The 24,716-nt window shown below is 43.8% G+C and overlaps 2 protein-coding genes across 4 annotated transcripts in view; both read left to right on the plus strand.

Moving 5' to 3' along the window:
- The window catches only part of PPIL6 (peptidylprolyl isomerase like 6), a 12,176-nt gene extending 3,778 nt beyond the window's left edge, over nt 1-8,398 (plus strand). Inside the window, exons 6-9 of one of the 3 annotated variants that reach the window (XM_014964683.1) lie at nt 1,133-1,189; nt 4,313-4,448; nt 5,392-5,533; nt 7,024-8,398. In XM_014964683.1, the coding sequence (XP_014820169.1) occupies nt 1,133-1,189; nt 4,313-4,448; nt 5,392-5,503 (305 nt within the window). In that variant the 3' untranslated portion in view covers nt 5,504-5,533; nt 7,024-8,398. The remainder of the gene's footprint in view (nt 1-1,132; nt 1,190-4,312; nt 4,449-5,391; nt 5,534-7,023) is intronic. The other 2 variants (XM_014964684.1, XM_014964685.1) reach the window with 2 other exon arrangements.
- Nucleotides 8,399-11,239: 2,841 nt separating this feature from the next.
- CD164 (CD164 molecule, sialomucin) lies at nt 11,240-23,007 on the plus strand. The gene is made up of 6 exons (XM_014964632.1): nt 11,240-11,379; nt 13,850-13,936; nt 15,397-15,459; nt 17,485-17,742; nt 18,875-18,955; nt 19,872-23,007. Exons 1-6 carry the CDS (start codon nt 11,298-11,300, stop codon nt 20,030-20,032), a joined length of 732 nt encoding a protein of 243 aa, XP_014820118.1. The 5' UTR covers nt 11,240-11,297; the 3' UTR covers nt 20,033-23,007.
- The last annotated feature ends 1,709 nt before the right edge of the window (nt 23,008-24,716 follow it).

Below are 24,716 nucleotides of genomic sequence, written 5' to 3' on the forward strand. Positions count from 1 at the left end.
TTATATATATATATAAAAAACAGAAAACATTTTCTCTTTTAGCCATCTCACTTTCTAAACGTAGGAAAAGTTTGGATAATTTTTTCTTTTGATTATCCAAGACCTCTTCAAAAGAATTTAGGAAACTAATTGAAAGCATTAACTCTTTTCCATGGAGGTCTTTGGTAATAATTAGAAAACTAATTGGAAACATGAAAACACTAAGAATACCCATAGAAAACATATTACTTGTTTTACAGATATATTAATTTACAGAGGCCTTTAGCCAAGTATCAGAGCCCTTCCAAACGTGCTGGTGAGTTGTTTGAACACCAGGGCTATGCCTGGAGTTTGGAATTGAGGAGAAAGACAGTAGGAAAGATGATGGGTCACACAGCCTGCCCGACATCCCCAGGGAAGTCGAGATAGTTAGTGTATCAGAAGGCATTTCCTTCATTATTCCCTTTTGGTCTGTCATCCATCTTATCTGTCTATATTTCTTACCTAAATCCGCCTCGCCTGCTCCAAATGTGTGTGCTTAAATCCATTTTAAGTTTATACTTTGAAGATACACTTCCTTCTTCCCATGAATAACTATGCAGATATCTATGTAGTCCATAAAAGCAACCTGAAATTACAAGTTTGCTACTGTAGAGGACTAACCATAACCCGACTGGTGTAAGACAATGCCTAAACAAAGTAACACAACGAACTTCTTTTAAAAAAAAGTTAAAAAATAGATGCATCAGATTTCTTTAGTGTCTCGCCCATCAGAAATCTGGTTCCATAGGAGTTTCTCTCTTATTGAATCTCTTTTCTTAGACAAGTTAGTGGTCTCAACTCACCATAACACCACAGCTGCATTTTCATCCTTCCTTGTTCTAATCCTGCTCCCTCCAACAGACATTGGGCAGCAACTAAATGCACCACGTGAAATAGCTCACCATAGAGAGATCGTATCTTGGGGTGGAAGCCGAGCTCTTCCCAAAGGTCTGATAAAATATTAGTAGTGAAACAGAAAGATGGATGTAGTTGTTCCCCGAGGCTGATGCACAGCCCAGGTCTCTGACGTAGGCTGAGCTGCTCACTGATAACTCCAAATAACACCTGTGATAAACCTGGTCTCTGATCACTACTTTTATCTACCCTGCAGACATCATAACTGGAAACGGAGATGAAGGAGAGTCAATTTATGGTCCCACCTTTGAAGGTAAGGTTCCTCAGCTATCTTACTGCGTAATGGCAAATTTCTGCAAAAATCAAGGTCTTTACCTGATCTTACAGAATAACCTGGGAATTTCCTTTCATCTCCCTGAAGCAAAAGAGGTTGCTTTTCAGTCAGAATTATTATCCACTTATATTAGCACGAGCGGACTGCTTTAGCGAGGTCACTTCTTGATCTGTAACCTTGGCCCCCTCCTCTGATGAGGCTCAGCTCCATCAGCCCCTTCTCCCTGCCTGAACAAGGGCTGATGGTCACCCACTTTCCTGCTTCCAACTGCCAACACCTTTGTGGGCAGGACCTTAGGAATGTAGAAGTGGATTAGCTACATACAGATCTCCAGACACCCGATATACCACTTGTTTAAATGCTTTAACTCTACATTTCCTGGACCTCAGGCAGCTTTTCAGGCTTGGGGACACCGCAGGTGTCGGTGCCAGCGGTTGTGTGAGTCTGTGGCTGTAAGGGCAGTGACTTCCCAATCTCCCATAAAACCGTGGAAGTCGAGAAATGACAAACACGAGCTAAGTGCAGGGAACAAAAAATGTTCCCTCATACTGGTATAAAGTAATAAAACGTTAAGAGAAAGAGAACATTATACCATGCAATATTTAAGAAAAACAACCCATATAATTGACACAGATATTCGGGATCTTCTGTTTAGATTAAATGCTACCCATAAAGATGTTTTATGACAGTTAAAGCACTTTTGAAACTGATTTATGTTCCCTTATGTAAAAGCTTTCCCACTGCCAATGGCGCAAACGAGATGACATTTGAGCAGGCTGGGCAGTAGCCAACAGTGAGATCAGAAATGCCAAGTGTAGCTGAAAACTTTCTTTCCCAAGAGGCTGAAGAGCCTGCTCGTGAGGAGAAACCTCTCTCATCTCGAGGCCCCAGGACAGATGGAGCAAAACCCCAGGATGGACAGAGGCAGGTCACTGGCCAGCTCTGCCCGGCCGAGTCTCAGCGCTGGCAGGCAGGAAAGCTGCGGGGAGTGGAAGCCCAGTGTGTGAGATTTAAGGCAGTAAATGCTACGCCCTGCCTGGAGTGGGCAGGAAGGGTCAAAAGTCACTTCTTTGATGCTGCAGCTCCTGAAATAGCAGCAAGCCTGGGCTCTCAGGACACGCACATCTCGGAAAGGACATAAGCTGGTGTCAGACAAAACTAGGGCTGGCTCTTAAATTGTTTGCAAGGTGGACATCACCAAGGATTTAAAAGTTTGCGAATCCTCTTTTCCAGAAATGCTGCCCATTAGATCTGTGCTAGCACACACCTCAAACCCTTTGCACCTTCTGTTTGGGTAGGAATCACCCATGGAGGAAAACGAGCCTGGGGGTGTGTAGGCACCTCTGCATGCAGGACAGCCACGGCCCCATGTGTGCTGTTCCTCTTCCTCCAGGCAGAGTTCATGCTTTCCCTGTGCTACCCAGGAAAGAAGCTGCCATGTCATGTGGGAAGGTGACAATGCATCAAAAACCACTTAAGTAATTATAAGGTGGATTTAATTTCAAATCTGTCAACCTTGAAAGTGTCCCTGAAAGAGTTTTATTACCCATATTGTACATACTCCACGTGTTGATGTATTAAAGGAGAGGATTGCTAATTCTTCACCTCCCCCTTTTTAATTAAAAGCTTCCTTGAGAAAGGCGTTCACTTGGGTATGCCTTTATATTTTAAGTCTTAAATTGCTTTCCCAGTGCTTCCCGCCAAACTATTTTACACTGAGGGCAGAGGACAAATATCTTCGATATCTGGAAAGGGTGAGAGATGCCTCTGTCAGCCGGAAATGTGCCGGGAGACTCTGCGCTTGGCGCTCGTCCGGGCACTGCAACGCTTGCTGGAATTTATGGGACGCAACCGCATTTTACTGTAATGAGCTGAAAGGGCTGAGGTAATTACAGAGAATCACTCGGATCGGAGCGTCATGTCATAGGACAAAGCATCCTACTCCAAAATTAGTCTGCTGAAGTCATTTTGCAAACCACAAGGCAGCGGTCAGGGAGTAACTGTTCAGTTAAAATTTAATTACCATTTTTATGAATCACTTTCTGAGAAGGGCACTCAAACAGGGTAAAAAGAATTTTTTTAAAAATCAGAGAACAATAACATCTAAATATTTCTACAGTTTCCTTCAAGCTTGTTGAGAGCTCCATGGGGCTCTTGATTGCTCAGTGTGACGAGGTCAGAGATAGATGACAGAGGAGGTCAGGATCAGTGGACTCCCTGTTCCCCAACCCATAGCCAGCCTCCCCTCCCTGAAGAGGCAATCAAGTCCTTGCCATCATTCCCCAAACCCAAGCATGCCTCATGCCTATCCTTCCCCAGTCATCTTCTTGAGAGCCACTTCTCTCCTTCACCAGTCCTTCCTCAGCTGGCACAGAGGATTCTCTTCACCTCCTCGTGGTTCTTGCTCCCATTGTCTGCCTCCTCACCCTGGAACAAAGCTTCTGCTCTGGGAGCACCCCAGCTTCCTGAACTAAGTATCTGCTGTCCATTTATTCAGCTCTGTCATTTTATTGGCTAAACAAGTCTCCAGCTCACCCTCCCGTGTGATTCATCGAGCATGGGGAGCAGTTGGGCATCCTGCCCCAGCCAGGCATGTCCTGTCCTCCCAGCCATCACTGTGCTCATGGGGCATCTTCTCCGCTTCACCCTTCTTGGAGCATCCACTCTGCCTCATGCTTTCCTCCTCCATACACTGGGAATAATCCCAAGAAGCTGGAGGGAAATGCTGTTCTAAGTGCCTGGAGCTACTCTGGCAAGGGGCATTACAGACCAATGAGGGGGAGCCAGAGGCCTCACTGCTGTGGCTCAAATACTCTGAAATACCTGGAGTGCTTTTTTATGGATATTTTTTCATTGGCTTCCTCGCTGGCTCAAGCATTAGGCAGTAGTGAGAAGCTCTTTCTAGGAAAGTCATTGACTCAAACCAGACTTTGCCTGCATGAGACTCAATGAGACCTTTTGGGGGAACAGGAGAAGGGAAAGGGAGAGCAGGGAATGAGGAGAAGGGGTGCCTGCAGGAGCTGGCAGGAGGGAGCTGTGTGGTGAATAGCAGCAAAGGGAGCAACACAACTGCAGCCTTTCACCCATGAACTCTTTCCCTAGATGAAAGCTTCTCCGTCCGTCACAAGGGAAGAGGGGTCCTTGGGATGGCCAACAAGGGCCGGCACAGCAACGCCTCGCAGTTCTACATCACCCTCCAGCCAACTCCATACCTGGACAAAAAATACGTGGCTTTCGGGTAGGTACGCACAAGCTTGCGCAGGAGGTCACCCTGGTCCCACAGGACATCGCTGCTCGGGAGGAAGCATCCATGAAATCCCTAGAGCAGCTGCCTCTGGCCAGGGGGAGGATGGACCAGTCAGATTTGAAGTACCTAACACCACCCATCCCTCCCTTGCTTTGCCCTGGCCTGCATTGTTCAAGCTGGAAAACCCTATGACAGAGCTGCCGGGGCCTCTCCAGGATGGAGGCTACAAACTGATGGCTGCATAGCTCTGTGCCAGCCAAAGGTGAGCCCTGATGGACAGGGGGCTGTTGAGCAAAGCCTCCAGGCTCGGCTCTGCCCTCACAAGCTGAACAAAATTATTTTAGCAGATGTGTGCTGAGAGTTTGTTCTCAGTAGGTCAATGTACACAGCTGGCCCTGTTAAGATTTTTAGATTTTCAGGACTATAATAAGGAAGACTATTGCTCTGAGCAGTTTGCTTGATATAAGAGAGTAAAATATGTATGTATTACCACGGAGCGAGAAATTCACAGTGCTGTTTCCATGTAACAGCATCAGGGAGAAAGATAAGATTTTAAAGGAAGGAAATAGCACAACTGTCTTAACCTACAGAGAACAAACCAACAGCAATTGCTGGCTGGTGGCATTCACCCCCAGTTTCTGCCTTGCCACTGGCTCTGTGCAATCTGAAAGGTGTGCCATCCATGATCTTATCACCAGGGCCTCTTAAATCTGGTGGGAGTTTAATCCTGAGGGAGCAAAAAGCAGCCACAGGGATAGTGAGGACAGCCGGGCACTTTCCAGCTCTGCTCTGCCCCACTTGGAACCACTCTGCTGGGTGGGATGGGGTGGGATACGGTATGAAACCATGTATATGGTTTCTTACAGCCCCACACGAGATGGTGAGCTGGCTCTGGACAGATATGGGCTATATCTGCACTTTCTCCCCCCCGTAGACAACTGATTGAGGGCACGGAGGTCCTCCAGAGACTGGAAGCCGTACCTACGTACAACGAAAGGCCTGCGGTACCCTGCAAGATCATTGACTGTGGGACCTTCGAGCCGTGATCGCCAGCTGGGTCTCCTGCCTGCTGCAAGGTACAGCTTTTTACAGATCTTGATGGCTTTCACTTAAGGCAAGAATAAAAGCATTTCTTGCACATGTGAATGGCTCGGAAACATTCTTTTGGCTTTAAAAAAAAATGTTCATAAGCTGTTAAAAAGCACTTTCACAAAAGTATAGAAAAAAACTTGTGAAGACATCTCAGTGCCAGTCTAGAGTTTATGGGAAATGCTGTTAATACGATGATATAGTGACAAGCAGGTATGATAAAATGCACATTTGGCTAAAGCAGGGGTGGACAGATGGATACACACCTATCAGGATAAATCCAGCTGTTCCTGGCTAAATTCTGCCTCTACCACAACCTCCACAGCACAACTGCCCTGCCAGGTTTGCCCCGTATATAGTCTGTATGTGGTAATTCAGACATCTCAGAGGAAAGGATAAAAAAAACCTCTTTGCAGGCCTGTGGTCTCTCTGGGTGCCATACTTTGATCCTGCACTGACCACTGTAAGCTACAAGTTACACCATGGAAATCAGGTTGGGCCACATCAGGCCAAAACTAGGAAATGGTAGAGCAGGCATAAGCTTTAAGTAATTATTTTTGGCAGATGGTCTCAAATAATAAAAATGTGACTATTGCCACTAAAGCAGAGAAAAAACATTGTTTATAAGGTTACTGCAAACCAGGAAATTTTAAGGTTACCTGTGGATGCAATTCTATAATACACACTAGCAGCAGTGATTTCTTACATGCAAGATCTCTCTGAGGTGCAGTGGGCATGGATGGCTTCAGCAGAGGAGGGCAGGTAAGCACTACAAAATGAGAAAATGCGTGGAAAATCAAAACGCAGCCTGGAAAGAGAGGCCACAATTGGTTGCATTGGAAGTTCAAAGGAAAGAGCATTCACTTGTTGGGCTTGGATGCAGATACCGGGCTCCACCAGCCCTGCGCTGCCAGGGACCCCACGGGTGTACAAAGAGCTCTCTCAGCACCATTTCCAGCGCTGGGAAGAGCTGTGCTGAGCGACCTTTGCTCCTGGGCTCACCACATGAGCTGCTAAACCCCCCAAAAGAGCACCAGTTGTAAGATGGGAGAGGCTGAATTAGAGAAGTATTAAGAGAGACCTAATTTTGTCCGAGCTTAAGCCCATGGATTTAACGAAAAGCAACAATCTTAAGTGTATTTGTTAAATGGGAATGAGTTTACCAAAACAGTAAATGTTTAACTGAATGCCTGAAGAGGGCACAGACCTAGAGCGATCTCCACATGCTCTGAGTGAGCACAGGGATTGTCTTAATTTTAGCAAGGGGATTTAGGTTTTTCTTTACTTACTGTACAAAACAAAAAGATTTTTTACTCTAAAATATCTGTATCTGTCTGTAGTTAGCTAAGAAGCCTTTAACACATTTTCTCCTTTTATTTTCTAAAGCACTCTGCAATCTATACCAAGACTACTATGGACGAACTAAGTCTTCTGTAGGAACATTTCAAATCAATTAATAATTATTTTCACTTCCTAGTTCTGTGCCAAAGATGAAAATATGGTGTTGGATTTTCTTCATAAAAGAATAATTTCCTGACAAATTACTTTTCATAAGTAATCGAGACTATTGCTATGAAAGGATATGGCTTCAAAACTCAGTATTGGGGCAGAGGTTAGTGGCTCGTATTTCTTGCAAGGATTTTAAATTGTACTCAGATGTTTAAAGATAAAAGTCAGAAAAGTAATTTTAGTTCTGCAGGGTATAGAGGACAATGCTAAAAAGCAATTAATTGATTTTTTTATTTGCTGTTGGCTTGGTCACCCACGGCAGGTCTGCTCTGTGGCATAGCTGCACCCCAATGTCCCCAGTGTCCCCCACAAAGGACCAAGCTATAGCACAGCGTGTGCTTTGAGTCCAGATGACCTGATCCCAGCAGCTGTGAGAGCCCAGAAACTCTCACCGCTTTGGCAACGGGCAGCGCTCAGGATCCCTCAGGGCAGACAAACGCCTGGTCACCTCAAGTACCCAAAAGCTCATCCATCCCATGCCCAAAGCTCACATGTGTGACATCCAGGGCTCAGAGGCTCAGGATCTAGGATTGCCACACAGGGTGAGCGGGCTGGGGACAACCGGCTGAAGTTACACCACATGGAAAACGTTATAACGAGAAGAGGAGAGTACAACCAGGAAATATTTTGAATTTCAGGCATAATGATCCTTCGGGCAAGCCACAATTACTGTCTTTGCATTGGTCGCGGCAGGATACTCTGCCAGAGAAAATGTGGTAAAATCTTTCATCTGGTATTAAAGAGGTCACCTAAAAGAAAGTGTCTTTCAATCCTGGTTCCCCGGTGCCTGCAAGTTGGATATGCTTAAGGACCCCAAGGTGATGATCGATGAAACAGGAAAGGAAGAATCATCTTAACCTCAATCCAAAATTACATTTTGTGCCGTATTTTCTGTTGTAACCTACAGTTCTGATCAAATCACCAGGATCCCATTGCATCTTCTGAGGGAGCCAGACCCGAGAAGCAGTGTGAGCAAGCATCCAGAGGATGTGCAAGCCCAGAGGGAAGCCACGGGTTCTCCAAAAGTCCGGGAAATTCAGGGGCAGACGGGGAGGTGAAGATGTTCATTGCCAAGCGCTGGTTTTGGAGAAGTTCTTTTCCCAGCAACCATATACAAAAACTCCCTTCTGTAAAGGGCAGAGGGCAGCATCCTGCCTCCTGAGAAAACTCTTCTCTTTAGCAGATTACACAGTGTTTTATTTACGTAATGTGTCACATTATGCAAAGGTATGAAATCCCCCCAAACCTCTTTGGATGGTGTATTTCCCTTGTTAAAACACCCACCATGTATTTACATTTCACATGTACTTCTCTTTTCGTGCAGGTGAAATGACAATTTGGAAATGAACGGAAATGTTTATAACTGGAACCAAATATATGTTCCCTTCTGTCTATCTACTAAATGTGGGGGTTTTTTCATTTATTGCTACTATCCCTAACTGCAGTATGGTCCTCTGGAACCTCTCCAAAAGCCCTGTTATCACATCTTGCCCAGCACCAATTGATAGAACATGATGTGCTGCAAATACTGGGCATTTACTACATTTAAAATGTGCTTCCCTAAAGAGGACATCGGCAGACCCCTAGGTTTTACCCATTTTTGCCAAGGACTTTACATAAATTTCCAGTAACGCAGTGCTGGAAATTCCTTATAGATTCAAACCAGAGGTAAATGCCTTACTAACCACTAAGTATATAACAGCTCAACGAAAAATGAACAGAGTGATGAATGTGATATTTTAAATCCAACAACAACAACCCAGACTGCCGTGATCCTGCTGACTGCATGCTACAACAAAGGCCCCAGATGCTGACTTTAAGAAAAAACAGACAAAACCACATTTATCATTCCCTTGGACTCCCAGCAGCCCCCAGGATTAGGATAGGCATGTTTTCACTTGCTTGTGGAGACAAGCTGTAGCTGTAATTCTTGCCCTGCTGCTAATCTTAGTTCCGTTTTATTATCTACTTAATTTTCTCTGAGTTTTTCTATACACATAACACATCTGCTAGAGTCTTGTCTTTTATCATCACATTTAACAAACGTCTCATTTGTTTTCCTTCTCAAAAGAAGGAGATCCTTGTCCTAGAAGGACATAAAAATCTTTGCAGGCATGGCCAGGAGAGATGAGTGGAAGCCTTAGGAAACTCCCATATTCAATGCTCACTGCAGTTTCAGTTATGTTGCAATATGTATTTATGCTGCTCCTCAATTTATTTTACATGCAGTATTTTAATAATGAATGTGAAAATTATTTCTTCTTGTTAAAAAGCCAGCAACTTTAATCATACTGCAGGACAAACTGAACTATTTCACACTACCAGTCCTGTAAAATGAATGAAAGGTAACTAAAGTGAGTGCGTCACTTCAGTCACTTTATCACTTTTCAGAACTAGATTCAGATGTCACTGACATTTACATCCAACAAAACATACTGGGTCATTTCACTGCAGCTGCTACGAGGTTCCATTCATAACACAAAATTTATTCCCTGCTGTTTTCTTTGCAGCCATTTTTTTATATTTTCAGCCTAAGACTCCTTTGCAGGAAGGCAGAGCATTAGCCGTCTTGCCCACTAGCAGAAGCACCACAATATATGATGGTACAGAAGCTTGTCAGAAAGCTCTATACCCAAACTGTGTATTACCAACAGTCCTGCAGATCTTTCCAGAGCTCACACAGTAATGGTGATAGGTAGCTTGTCTTAAAGTTTCTGATGTTGTATTGGTCTCTTGGCTCTTGGCAATAAAACACCTTCAGGAAAGAAAGTAAAATGGAAGATTAAGCTAGAGATTTATTTGGCAGTTTCCTTGTTACTGCCCAAGCCCAGCTCACACTGGGAGAAACAGGGGAGAATTTTCCTGATTATAACTCTTTCATCTGTCCTTTCATTCTGCTGGTGCCTTTCTCAAATCAGGACCATACTGAAATTGGCTTTATAGCTCCAGCTTGGCTTTTGCTGATTACAAGCACGGATGTTTGCCTTGGTTTCCCAACCTTTGTCTGTGTTGGCATTGCACAAAACGTTGAGGCAGATTTACAAACAAACTTTTATTTGCAGAGTCCACTGTTGATGCTATACATTGACTCAGACTGCCTCGGGGAAAAACAAAGGAGAGAGAGACGGGAAAATAAAAAACAGAGAGGGGACTCTCTTCTGTGATGCAATTCCCAAATATCCTTCTCCAGGCGTTCTCTACAGCACACCTGGAAGTGACAAGAGTGAAGGTTACGACTTTTCCCAAGCTTTCCCTGTAGTACTGCAGACATTTATTCCCTATGGACTCCCAGGGCGTTGTTCCCACCTGCCATGGCACTAGTGGGACAAGGTGCAACAGCTGCCTGCTATTAACCTTCAGGTGTGATGATGATTAATACTTACTCACACTAGTTATGTACTACTCACTAATGCTTTTTCAGGGTAGAAAAGGTGAACGACACACCAACGAAAATTGCTCCGTTAGAGAAATCCACTGAAAAAAACCTGCAGAGCTGGCAGGGACACAAGAGCCGATGCCTGAGGAGCCGTTCTGCCTCGGCAACTTCAGGGAAAACGGCAGCAGCCCACTGAGGGAGCCAGCCCTGGGCAACACGGAGGATCGCCAATCCCTCTGCCATGAGCAACCCCGGCCTCCTCCCGCCCCGCCAGGCCGCTCCCGCAGGGTACAAGCCGTTATGGCCCAGCGGCCGTCCCGCCAGGGAGGGAGAGACCGCACGCCGCGGCTGGCCCTCCCCAGGCGGCTAGTGTCTGCCGGTGGGGAGCGTCTCCCTCCCCGCCGCTCGGTGCGACCCCCGCAAACGGCCGCTCGCTTGCTCCCCCCACCCCGGGGAGCGGCCGTGAGGAACGGCCAACGGCCACCTTCCGCCTCCCCTCACACAGCGCCTGCGCGGGGCGCACCGTCCGCGCGCCACATCCCCGCCCTCCGCCGCGCCCCCAGCCAATGAGCGGCCACCGCTCTGCTGACGCCGCGGGGAGGGGGTCGCGCGGGAAACACCGGGGTGGCGGTTGGGACCGTTCCACTACGCATCGAACCGGGGGGGGGAGTCCACGTAGATGATGTCAGTTGCTCTTCCCTTATCTACCAATGCTGTAGCGCGTTCGTAGATGGCCACCAAATTTGTCAGGCACGATTTGCCCTTGGTAAAGCCATGTGGGCTGTCGCCAGTCACCTCTTTACTTTCCATGTGCCTTTCGCCACCCACCAACCCCATATTCCCCCCTCCATCGCTTCACCGCCGCCATGGGCCGGATAGCCGCGCTCTCCCTCACCGCTCTCTGCCTGGCCTGCCTCTTCTGCGGGCTCAGCGCCCAGACAACCGTTGGTGAGTTTCCTCGCGACCTCCCCTCCCCGCTACCCGACCCGGCAGTTGCTGACGGGGCAGTCCCTCTCGCGCCCCGCTCGGTGTCTGGCCCTGAGAGGGGAATGGGGTGGGCTCCACGCACCGAGCCCGGCCGGGCGGCCGACCCCCTGTGCCCGCCGGGGGTGTGGGGGGAGCGCCGCAGTGCCCCCCGGCCGCGGAGCCGCCCTGCGGGTCCCTCGGTCCCACAGCTCGGCCGCCACGCCGCCCTCAGCGCCTTGGCCGCAGCCCGCCGAGCGCCTGGCTCGCTTCTCTCCGGCTCCGCCTGTTCCCGCTTTCGTTTCCCCCAACCTCCCCCCCCCCGCGGCGTTCCGTGTTCGTTATCCTGACGCCATTCTGACCCCGCGGGCTCATCTCCTCTCTCTGGGCCGTTTTGCTAAAGCGTTTACGTGGCCGAGAGCCGCCGAGCCCCTGCGGCGCGCCCCGGAGAGCGAAGGACAGAAGTTGTTGTGGGAGTCCGGGCGTGCTTTGGGGCCGCATTGCGCAATGGCGCCGGGTGCCGCTGCCCCCGAACCTCCGCTTCAGCCCTCCCGGGTTTCCTCCCGGAGCCCCAGCAGCCGTGCCGCGATGGAGGCCGATATCGGGCAGCCCTATCGGAACGTGAACTGCTTTGGGGGCTGCCGGGAGCCGGAGGTTAACAACCTCCCCGGCGCAGCGGGAGAGGGCAGTGTTGGTCCAGCGGGCCAGGCTTCTCTTAGTGTTCCCAGTTTTCCCCTTCAGCTGTAAGGGGAATATCTGAATTTACCCAGTACACCAGACTGGGTTTGTTTTGGGAGCAGACATGAGCTTGTCCACACTTAAGAGCTGAGTTCGTGGTAGCAGAGTAATTTTTTTCGGTGAAAAGCGGGTATCTGCTGATGGAGAGAACTGGAGAGCTTTCTGTTACCCCCTTTAAAGACCTCGGAGAGTGTTTCACCGCGGGGTAGCATTGGGAGAACATCTGACACCCCGCTGCTGATCCTTGAAGTTAGCAGCTCGTTCTTGAAATCTTTTGCTGGGATGAATATGTCTCCTGATCCTTTACTCTTGCAAATCTGTTCCTCCCCCGCGCTAGTCTGGGAAAGGTATTTTGAAAGTAAACTCTAAGTCCGAGTGCACCTGGTATTATCTGGCTGCACTGACTGTCCTTCTCTCTGCACAGATGTACTGTGCTAATTTTTCTATGTGCCAGTGAGGAATTTACAAAAGTGAACCTTGTTAATTCATCAGAAGTGAGTGGTGTTTGTGCTGTGATTGTTCTTCAGAAATATACCCAGAATAATAAATTACCTTATTTCCCCCCCACCGAAATCTGTTACCCAGAAGCTGTCACAGAGCTCTTGAAGTGGTTTGAGTGCGGTATTTCTGAAGGGAACAGGGCAAGTCTGTTGCATACCTCACTGATGCAAACCAACAAAGGTTTTTCCATCTCTTCTTATGTTTCTTGAAAGTGAAGAAACAGCACCAATATTTCTAGCCTGATCCTACCCTAACCAAGAGAAAGGCCAGGTGGATACAGGCTTAATTCAAATTATCAGAATACTGAAGTTAGGTAATGCACTTATAGCTGTTGTCTGGAGATGTAAATTGCCACGCTGATTGCCAAAGATCTGTGAAAAGCAGCATTCCCTTCACTGGGGAGCAGAGCAGGGAAAAGTGAAAGGTCATCCAAAGTGTCTGGAGTAGGTGGATATGATGTGAAATGTGCTGGAGTGTATGCGGCGTAAGGAGTTGTGGGCTGTATGTGGGTTTTCTGAGTATGATGACTGTATGAGTAAGTCTTAATTAAAAGTAATACAGTAAAATTGTAGCTTGGGAGAAGATCTTATTTGATCCAGATAGTGGATGTTGTGGTTTCAAGGCAAAAATGTTTGGCTGAGATTGACATAAAAAAGCAGCTGGACTGGTTAGGTTGCTGGCTTCTGCTGTGATCAAAATATGAATAGATTTATTTTCTTTCAGCTCTCCTCTATATGCATTTGTATGTGAAGTCCTCTAGGTTCTTTTCATTACTTCTCAGATTTTGGTTGCTTTCTACTGTAGGGTTGTTTATAGCTGGCTGTATTGCCTAAAGGAAAAATGTAATCAAAAGGAACAAAGCTCTTACCGTCCGTGGTTTCAATGAACTTCTGCAAAATTGATTTGGTGGACTTTGGTAACATCACTGAAATAGTGTATCCTCTGAGTTTACTATAGTTAGAGGTTGCATGAAGCACAGTCTTGGTGTACGTGTGGGGTCTGGTTTTGGACTGTCAGTAGTGTCTGGAGGGAAATGTTTTTGTGTTGGTCAAACGCATTCAAAAGTTGTAGCTTTCAGTTGTAGTTAGTTCAGTGAGAAGGATGGTGCCTTAACCCAGGAGATGTACCTATGAGAAGGTACGGATCTATGTTGCTTCTGCGGGTGAAGATGCTCTTTTGACAGTGATAATTTTAGTGCATTTCTTTTTTTTTCTAGGCACCTGTGAAAGCCGTTCTAACTGCAGTTTGTGTATTGGTAATGGAGCAGATGCAGCACAGTGCAACTGGATCAGATGTGGTGAAGGTAAGGAGGACCACACAGTGCAGATCCTCACTGTGCCATGCAGAACCTTAAACCCAACTAAATCCAAACATCTACAGTAACGTTCATTACTCAAGTGTCCTACTCTGTCTGGTAACCTGATGGAGCATTAGCTCCTAAGTTGCATCTGTTGTTAAACGTTTCAAGTTTTTATATAGAGACAGCTAAACATATTCAAAATAATCCCAGATTTTTAATGTTCCTGATCTAAATCTGTGCTGTTGATAAGCTAATGTGTCCCAGATGATTCAGAATGTTTTTAGAATAAACTAGTCACTTGTGTTTGCTGTTAAGGAGTCGTGAGTAGATTCTGGCATGCTGGCACATCCCTGTGCTTCAGTCCCTTCTGAGGTTTTGTCATAAATGTGGTCACAACCACTATTCCTGAACAGAAATGCAATAAGGCAGAGCAGTTCATTAAATAAGTTTTATTAAGAGTAGTTTTCCTAAAACTAAAGATTTCAGCCCACTGAAGGGAGGATGACAGCCAAAGAAGCATTAGCTGCTCTCATTCAGAGCTTTGTTTTTCCCTTTGTAGGAGAGTTGGATGTAAATACATTTAAGTGACCTCTGGTACTCAGTCCTGGAGGAAACGAAGTTGCTGTTGACAAAGTCATACAAAGACTACATAAATAGTCCTTATGTGGATTATTTGTGCTTCTTATGTGAAGTGGAAACTGAGTAAGAGGAGAGAATGGCTTGACTGTAATAGTGGTTTTGATTGTAGATGACCAAGAAAGGTTATATATGAAAGCTAAGATGCTTTGGAACTAATGAAAAGAATTCTGAATGTAACTTGTCCAGTACAAGAGTGTCCTTCAGGAAGCTCTTTTTCTGAATTCTGCATGTGTTGTCTGACCAACAGGGACATATTACAAACACCCTAGAGATCTGTGTAACTTGTTTGAGGGAGAGGTTGAAATCTGAGTCCAGGGAGAAGGGTGTGCAGGCAGAGAATAAAAAACTGATGCCTGCAACAATTTCAAGGTCAAAGATCTGTTTGAAAAGCTGGAACTAAGTTTTGCTTGCATGTAGGAATTTTAAGACACTAAGATATTTATTTTTATTATGATGCTACCATAGAGATGCAAAATGTTTAATTTGAAAAATTCCACAAATAGTAGAAACACTGCCTATAGACTATGAAGAAAAAACACCAAGCTATGCTATTATTGCAGAATGGTGCATAACAACGTGTAAGTATTGCTTAAGTGTTTATTTGAGTGATAGACTAACTGTAGTGAAAGAAAACACTAAAACTTTTATAATTTCCACTCATTAATATACTGAATTTCTGTATATTGAAGTGGCTTTCATATTATCCTGACTAGAAGACGGTGTTTAGTTTATCCTGTGAACAGTTTACTAGTATTTAGGAACAATGGCTCAAACACTTTAAAGTTCTGCTGCTGTAAATATTCTTGTCTCTTCTTTTCTGATAGATGAAAGGTGTGTAAGTAAAACTGCTGAGGAACAATACAACTGCACAATTGAACAGTGTTCTTGTAAGTATTTAGATATTCAGCTTTCACATTGTTTAACGTGAAGCAGTTGCATTTAAAACTCCTTCATCTGTTGACCTTTGTTAATATGCCTTCTACAATTTATCTAAGCATGTACAAGTATGTAAATAAGCCCTTTGCTTCCAGCTTAAACCTATGTTATGTGATACTAAAAGATGCAGTTTCATTGTGCATGCAGTGAACTGCTCACTGTCGCTGTTTCAAGAAGCCTGACGTATTTTACTAGACACTTGTGCCTGACTACTGCCTTGGTTTCTTAGATTAAAATGGGGGACGTTTCCCATTAGATATAGCATATGCTAAGGAACTTGTCAGCATCCTCAGGACAGTAACCTGTCATATTAAATAAAAAATGTTTCCCCTGCTAAGTTCATTGCTTCAGCTGAGGTGCAGTAAATAGCAAGAACTTAGGAACCTTCCAGTTTTAATTGTTAACTAGAACAGCTCTTCATGCAGGATCTGGGTTATAGAACTGCATCAGGTAGATCCTTCATGCTAGAAACATGCTCAGTTGCATACCTGCTGTAGTCTTTTCATTAATTTATGCTTGCTATGCAAAACAAGTTTGCAGGATCTGAATAATTTAGACTAAATCTTTAATTTCACTTTTGTGAAAGCCCCTCCACTTTAGTTTTTCTGAAAGGTGACAAGAAGTGGACTTTAGGATTTTTTGGTTTTAAGATCTAGAACAAGAAATGAAAATCCTTAATGCTCTTGTCTAGATGAGTTCAACAGTGATGCTACAGAGGCTGGCTCACACCAACAGAGTTGGAGTTTCCATGCTGCTATGGGGTCTCTGGTGGTGGTGGCAGCCAGTCAGAAATAATTCCACTTGACTTGGACTTCTGTGTTGTTTCTAAAATCGTAACAATCACTTCTTAATCAGGACTATTAGAAGTACCATTTTTCAGTGCTTTCCAAAGAGAGTGTGCTGTTACAATGCCTTGTTCTGTAAGAGCAGACCTTCTGTAGTCTGTTCCTGTTAAACTTGGAGCGGAGTTATCAGGTTATGTTTTAGCTTCTGCCTTTTCAAGGAAACTTAATTGTCACCTTCAGTAGAGGATTTTTGCTGGTATGAGAGGAACCTGTACCTTATCAGCTGTTACAGAGTCATGGCTCAGCAAGCACTACATTTGGGGATTGACATGCACAAACATTAAGGTGGACCTAAAACTGACTTGATGCAAGTGGGACCTGAAAGAATGTAGGTTCTGATATATCCACCCTACGGATATATCCTACCTGTAGGATACATCCTACAGATCTGTAGAAACAGTTGGCTCTAGTTTCCCACCATGATGTATTGTTTCAAGATGTAAGTAACCACATGGAGAGGACCCTGAGCATTAAATGCTTCTGGACATAATGGTATTTCAGCAGGAAGCTTCCCGATGTATCAGTGTGTGATGAAGCAACACTTTAGAGAAGTTGTCCATGTTTGATTAACTCAGTTAATACAGTAAGTTGCAGAAGGCTTCACAGTTGTTGGTTTGGTTTTGGTTTGGTTTTTTTACAGCACATGCTGAAGTTGAGAGCAACAGCTCTCAGAGCAGAAAGCTTTAAACTTTCAAATTCTTGAGGATGTCGTCGTTTTCTCCCCACACTGTTTCAGCTGCCTGACCACTCGGATCTCCGCTTCAACTCAACGGGTTCTGTTTGGGTTGCAGTGAGGCTGGGAGGCAGTACTACCTCCCCTCCTGCTGTGTAGAGCATGCACAGTTAATGCTTGTACAATAAGACTCTCCTCCCTTCTGTTTGCTTTGAGGAATCTGGAGTTGCCAGCTGAACGCTGCCTTGATTGGGCTGCCTGTGACAAGGTTTTTCATGTATTCAGTCTTACAACTTTTGCTGTTAGTGTGGTGAACATTTAGCTGCTTTGCAGTTTCAGTCCAAAACTACAATAGTATGAATTCCCTAAAACTCAGCCTGCTCATGTTCCCCTCCTTTTAGTTAAACACTGTCATTAATCTCTTTAGCGTAACTCTTCTTTTTTTTTTTCTTTCATAGCTCCTAGAGGTGTGTTTTCCAGAGATACTACCACGGCACCACCCAGTGCTACTACCACGGCACCTTCCAATACAACACCATCTTCCAATACTACCACGGCACCTGCCAATGCAACTACACCATCTTCCAATACAACCACGGCACCTGCCAATACAACTACCCCACCTGCCAATACTACCACGGCACCTGCCAATGCTACCACAGAGTCTTCCAATACCACCACAGCCAGTTCTGCTCCCACACCTCATCCTACTATAGGTAATGCACTCCCACTGAACGTACAATGGCAGTAAGCTAGGAACTGGTGAATAAAATAGAGGGCGAGGGCTTTTTCCATAGATCACTGTAGTAGCATGACTACTAAACATCTGATAAAGGGATTACAAAAATGGTCCCAAAGTTTGGAAGAAGTGGATTTATAAAACTCTTAACAGAGATTTTTATTTGAATTGTTTTAATTAGATTAGTCATTTCCACTAATCATGAATTCTTATGAGGTAGGTTGATTTATATATTTATTTTTTTGACCAGTTAAAAAATGTCTGGTTTTGCACGTGCTGCCATCTTAACAGTGAAGTTCTTAATAAAAAAAAATAATAAAAATCTCATCATTCAAAGCATCTGCTGCTGGGAGGTAACGAGTTGGTACCTGATTAGGCTCAGAACCGCCTACTGTACAGTAGGGTGACATTTAGCTTTGAGTAAACCTACAAATGTTGGCGCTTGTCCCAGGCACATAGCGCAGTGCTGATTAATTGTCAGTAATAACAATGTGAGGGGAGGGAGTGGTCAGAGACCCAGTGTTCTGGCTTGATAACAGAAGAGCTTTTAGGAGACTGTCTAGCTACAGGTGAGTGTTTGCTTATCTAGTTATATCATCCACAGTTAGTGTTTTGGGGGCGGGGAGAAAGTAGTTGTTTTGCTATCCTATGTTTATCTCCTGTCTAGAGATACTAGATCAAGTACTTTTTTAGTATAATACATACTAACTTATTTTAAGGGCTGTTTAATGCAAGTCCTTTGCCTTGATGCAGATTGTTTGTTGTCTTGAAGCAGGTGTCTTGGTTCTTGTTCAAATACCAGCATTTATATGAGTGCTTGGAAGAAAAGTGGGTTTGTCTGAAGGAAGAATCACTGTGTGATCTGTGGAGAACCTTGAAATATTTGGCTAACAACAGTGTGCAAGTTTGGGAAAAAAAAAAGTGCCTTATTGCAGAAACTTGGCTTAATGCCATGCAGCTGAACATCTATATTGTGTGGGGCACAGTCTGAGGTCAAAGCTTACCCTTGTTTAAGCAAAACAAGACAAATCTTTCACGTGAGAACTTTGTTGCTTGCAAACTTTGCTCTTGAAGCTCATGGTATGTACATACTGTCTTCTCTCCAACAGCTAACGTCACCAATGCAACGACACATAGTCCTCTACCTACAACTGCTGCAACTTCACCTACCAGGACAACCACTGTTCCAGGTAACTGCTACTTCTAGCACAAGTAAAGCGTAAAATACTTTGAAATTTGTGTGGCTTTAAAAGCGTTATCTTGAAGGACTTACCAAGTGACAACGTTCAAGTTGTATTGGTATATCTGCTGTGGTCACTTCTAACCTCACGGCACATCTAATGTTGTTAAGGTGACATACATATGTAGCCAGGTAATACCCAGAGCTAGGTGCTGAGATATTAAGAGTCAGGAACATGGTGGTGAAACAGAATCAGCTGGCCACTTGTAATAATGTGGCTGGAACTCTCTTGTTAACTCACTTATCTTTGGGAGGTGGTATTTTGTTATTCACTTGCAGCATAATAATGGGATACCTATTTAAAAAAAAAAAAGTAATTGGGCTGCAGTGATGGGAATAAAACGTCGTATTTTATTTCAGCATCAGTCTTGAATATGCTGTTTCATTAAAAGCTTTTGTGAAGTAAAGCTCTTTAAAACTAGCCCTCAGCAGATGGCTGTAGCTTCCAGATTCATGTGTGTTGTGGCTTCAGCTGATTTCTTTGGGCAAAAAAACTAGAGCAAGGAGGAGCAAGCAGCAGAGATTGGAAAATGTGTTTTGAATGTGAGTGCATCAGTTATATCTTCTGTGTAAAGGAGGAAAGCTTTGGCTTTTTGAAGTACAAATAGTCCAGCTGGGACTCGTTCAGTACTGAGATCCAGAGCAGTTTGGCTATAAATAGCTCTAGCTTTGTACAAACAGTATTCAATCAGAATTTCAGTATCACTAATCTAAATACAGCTGCTGACATGTCTTTTGATTATTTTTTGGTTTTGTATTGGTGTTTGGATGTGTTGAGTAATCTTAATACAAGGAAGCCAGTGCTAAAATCTGTGAAATCATTGTGAGCATTGTGCACTCACAAACTCTAATGTGGTGTTCAACAGGTACGAATGCTACTGTGACTCCTACACCTTCTCCACGCAAATCTACGTTTGATGCTGCAAGTTTCATAGGTGGAATTGTCCTTGTTTTGGGTCTGCAGGCTGTTGTTTTCTTTCTGTACAAATTCTGCAAGTCAAAAGACCGAAACTACCACACACTTTAGGACCTGCCACTTTATAATGGACTAGTAGCCCAACGCGTTTAGTTCACTGAACCAAAATATTTTTTGTTGCTCATTGAAGACAGCAGTTCGTAATATCCTTTAAATCTCTAAAAGAAGACTTTAAATGAATATTTTTGCAACATTATACTTGGCAAGAGGTGACACGAATCTCTTCAACAGGATTACTTGCAATATGCTGCATGGGTTCTAATGGCTGTCTTATTTTCCTTTAGTGGCTGCTGCTGTGGGACTTTTTTTTTGTTTGATATGCCAAATGTAGACATTCAGAGATTCTTATTCAGTGGCAACACTGTCTTGAGTAGACAATCTCATTATGACTTATCGTGAAGGCTAATTGAATCAACATTTGATACAGTATCCCTTTAGTTTTGTCAAGATGTGAATTATGGGTGACTGACTTCAGGGAGTGAAACACCATTTTTAGCAGCTTGTGGCTCTTGCAGTGGGCTGCTAGGAAGATGAACAAAATTGTAGAAGTAGGTAATGTCTTAACAGAATAACATAACCCACATAACCCCGTATCTTTTTACACAAGATAAAATACTGCATTCCAAACAGAAAACTGGTGCCCTTTCCAATTAATTTTGAAGGTGGAGAGGGGTCTCCTTTAAAGGGGAAATGAAGATTAGTGCCTTAAAAGACTAAAAAAATCAGTAGACTGCAAAAGCGTCCCACCTATCTCAAAGATAAATAAAACTATAAAGTTCTAGCTTTATATAGGAGAATGGAATACATATGAGTTGAGCATTCCAGTTTAAAAACTCTTTACACTAAATAACTGTCCCTTATTGACCTTGTTTGGGGGTGAGGGAGCATGGTACAGTAATGTTCAGCTACAAACAGAAGCTTTAAGTTGTTTACCTTTTGTTCTGGCCTTCAAAGACCAACCATAAAACTAGTGATAAAATTCAGTTCACTCCTTGTATGAAGAGGCAACAACTTACACTTATACTTGAAATACTGGTATGTGGGAAGTCCTGAGGTTTTTCTTATTGAAAGGGTTCTTAAACTCATTGCAATTAATTTCAGGGGTTTGGTGGGTTTTTTTTTCTCTTTTTTGCCCTCCTGTATGTCTGCTTTCTGAAGGAGCAATTGAGGGTAGTTCAGAGGATCTGCTAATTTGATCCTAGTCAGAATTGCTGTAGTTCTGGGGCTGCCAGGGCTGCACCTTTTTTCTTTTGCCCCCTTTTTTTTTTTTTCCCTTTCCTGGCATAAGCTTTGTGTCACCCTGCAGTTAACCAGTTAAGGAAATCTGTTAGGCCAAATAGTACTTTTTAATTTTCTTTTATTCCCTTGGCCAGATCAGTCATGTGGTCCGAGTCTCAAAGGTACGTCATTTCCAGTGTAGATTGCCTTGAGTGCCTGTGAAAATAAACCTGCAGGAAAAATGGAAGTAAAGTAAGGATAAAACCAAGTGGTGGAAGTAGCACATAATACATAGCTTTTGATGATATCCCTTGATCATCAATTTCAGGATAATCCGTAGTACTGTTTTACTAGCTCTGACTTGACTGGAATTTGGCACCCGATACAAATGTTAGCGTTAATGCAGATAATAGTCATGGCAGTGAAATTTAAATATGAAGCAAATCAAGTGCACTTCAGTTGGAAACCTAAAGTGCACAGTGTGGCTTTCTTCTGTTCTTCTAGTTTGAATGGCATTGTTTCCATTGTGCTGTATAGAAAACTCAAATTGCTACAAAATCCAGAAAGTTACTCAGCAGTACTGTATCTTTGAGTTCATTAGCTTTTGGTTTTCTAAACGAAACTAAGACAATCAGCTCAGGTTTATTAAAACAGCAGCGTGAGCAGCCAGTTTCCAGCAACAGTATGTGTGTGGGTTAGATGGTATATCCTTGGCCTTACTGTGAAATCACTTAATCTGTCCTTTCCCTATCTGAGAACTATTTTATTACATTTATTTGTTTAAAAAAGATATCCATGAGCTTGTATTCTGTACTTTGAAGTGAGCGAAACATTATTCTAAAGTGTGGCAGACTTCTTCAGCTCAGCAAAGCAAACTGTATGCCTAGTATATAATTTTTTTTGGCCTCAAAGGGCTATCTTTTGGGAAACCTGCAGAGAAGTGCTCCAGAGCACTTTATAGTGTGGAAGCCATTGCCACAAAGAACTCGTTGCTTTGTAAAATGTTGCTAAAATGCTTATTCATGAGCTGTGCTGATCCTGATTTAGGTTGCTGATAAAGTATGCTGGTGAAGCAAACAAAGAAATAATTTTTAAAGTGCCTTAAACCTGCTTAATCTTTTGCCTCAAATTTTGTTTAAAAGGGTAGAAGGGATACCTTGCCTTAGTTACTAAATTTTTCTTGGTGCCAGCAATTGCTACTTTTGAAGACTTTAGGAAACCCAGAATCTCTGACACGTACAGATGCCAATGTGAAAAATGCCAGCTTGCACTGTATCAATGTGGTCATGTTCTGGAGGGCCTGCACTACGCACCGCTTGCTCGTTAGCCTTGCCAACAAGGTAGAACCCACAGTTTGCGGAGTTGTGGCCGGGATAGTTTCCCTTTTGGTTGTTTTGGGGGGAGGGGAGGCTGGGATTATACATCTTCACCACGTGCTTGGCTGCCTCACTATAGAAAGTAATTAGTCCTTTGTGAAACGGCAGTATCAGCTACTCTGTGCTGCGTACTAGCAACAAACCTGAAGTAACAACTTGCAGTTTTTCTTGGCCTTGTGTTTTGAAGTGGAAGGTAGCTCATAGATCTGTAGTTGTATTTGCCCCTGAATCAATTTTAGGCACTGAACTGTAGTGACTCTTCAAGTTACCTGGCTTTTTCTTGAAGCCAACTTGTGCAGATACCAAGCTGTTCTCTTATGAATGTTCTCTGCAAGTGTTGCTGTAAAAGTTTGTATTTTGTCTTCAGTGGAAGAAAACTGAAACAGTTGTAATTGCGAAACCAAATTGATAAATAAAATCTGTTGAATGGAATTCTACTTGTAAAGTTTCTTTAATGTGAGCAATCCCCGAGGGGTCTGTCTGTCCATGTGCTGGAGGTAAGAGCTGCTTTCCATAGGAATGGAGAAACACCCTAGGGAAAGTGAGAGTGAAAGGTTTTGAAGAGTTAACTCTCCTAAAGACAGTATTAACTTTGATTTTAGTATGCACAACAATACTGATTCACACTTAGAATTGTCTCCAAAAGAATTCTCATTTAGGTCATGTTTTCCATGTTTAACCCTGTTCTCCCCCTAAAGCCAAAGAACATCAAGGCATTTATTAAGTGTTCTGCTTGCAACAGCCTGCAAGTCTTACTGCTCCTCTTCCCCATGGCAAAGCTTGTCGTGCTGGACATCAGCCTACGGGGTGGGAGAGGGACTGCAGCCAGGGAGGCTGTAAATAGCTCCTACATCGTAGCATCTTTTCATATTAAGATCTTTGACCTTCATGAAAAAGGTATTGCCCTGAGCCTTCTTTCTTTCCTGATAGCACGAGAAAGAAGATGATATTTGCTAGGGAATAACTGTCAGTGTTCTTGAACAAGAGGAGTGTGCAGTTCTGGAGTTGCAGACTGAGTAAAATGATAACCAGCTCTGTATGCAGTAACCTCAGCAGTTGCACATCATGACCTTGATGCTTCTGTGGGTAGTGAATGTGTCATGAGGTGGTACTGACATAACTGAGTCAATAGTTCTCATCCTACCGGAAATTGCAAAAGCTTTAGTAGTGTTTCTGGAAAGGCTGTATGGAAATGAGGAAATTAAGAGCTTCCTAATATGCTTAAAACTGCTATGCCTTCCAGAAAATCATCCATTTACTGCACGCAGTCAAGGACTGAATTAAAGTTCTGTTACAATGCAGCACTGAAAGCCTGAATGCAATTGTTTCTCTCTGTCATACCAGTCTTGTGTTACGCTGTTCTTTGAAGACAGTCTTCTGTAGGCAGAGCATTCATTCAAAAATCATCTTTGAATGTTGCTGTATTATATTGAGTAATACTTGAAGGTTTTATCAAGAAGCTGTAATGAGCCGGAGACAGCCCTTTTGACTGCTGCAATGGCACGTAAGTGCTTCGTACTTACAACATTGTTCTACTATCCAAACTGGCATCTGGTTCCTGGAATGTGCTGGAATCACATTTGATGGCTTCTCTAGTGACAGCTGACTTTGGATAGTTATCAGTCACCTTTTCACTTAACATGAGTTATTTTTAAGGTAAGTCTTATTTGATAACTGATTCCACAGCATTGTGAGTATGTTGTGACTGGTTTTGTTGGAGCAACAAGCTTGGGAGAAATAAAGCTTATTTCAGTAATGGTGAGGGCTGTCAGCCTTGTTCTAGGAATCCTCTGTCTCTAAATACTGCAGTGTTTCTAGCAGAAGTTAGAGTTCCTTTACTCTGTGTTTTAACAAATGCAATCCTGCAAAGGGTTGCCCAAATTTAATTCTAGGTCTTAATTATTTATAAAAGGAGTACAGAGGTACTTGATTATTCATGTTCACAAGCCTCTGGCTGATGTTCAAAGGCACACAGGTTAGTACCCTAACTCGTCAAAAGCTGCAATACAGTTTGACACGTCTCTGAAAGACAACTTTGAGTCCTTTATTGGCCAAGCTATAAAAGCAGGCTTTTTTCCATGCCAGAGCAATACAGATAAATATATGCTTTTATTTCCTACTCCCCCCCCCCCCCCCCTTTC

This window comes from Calidris pugnax, unplaced genomic scaffold (genome assembly GCF_001431845.1).
Source record: "Calidris pugnax isolate Ruff unplaced genomic scaffold, ASM143184v1 scaffold219, whole genome shotgun sequence".
Lineage (NCBI taxonomy): Eukaryota > Metazoa > Chordata > Aves > Charadriiformes > Scolopacidae > Calidris > Calidris pugnax.

What these genes read in the sequence shown, in the direction of transcription:
- CD164 (XM_014964632.1), top strand. Translation starts at nt 11,298, where the DNA reads ATGGGCCGGATAGCCGCGCTCTCCCTCACCGCTCTCTGCCTGGCCTGC. An exon ending in CACAATTGAACAGTGTTCTT is followed by an intron (nt 15,460 to 17,484) that starts GTAAGTATTTAG and finishes TTTCTTTCATAG; the next exon opens with CTCCTAGAGGTGTGTTTTCC. An exon ending in CAGGACAACCACTGTTCCAG is followed by an intron (nt 18,956 to 19,871) that starts GTAACTGCTACT and finishes GGTGTTCAACAG; the next exon opens with GTACGAATGCTACTGTGACT.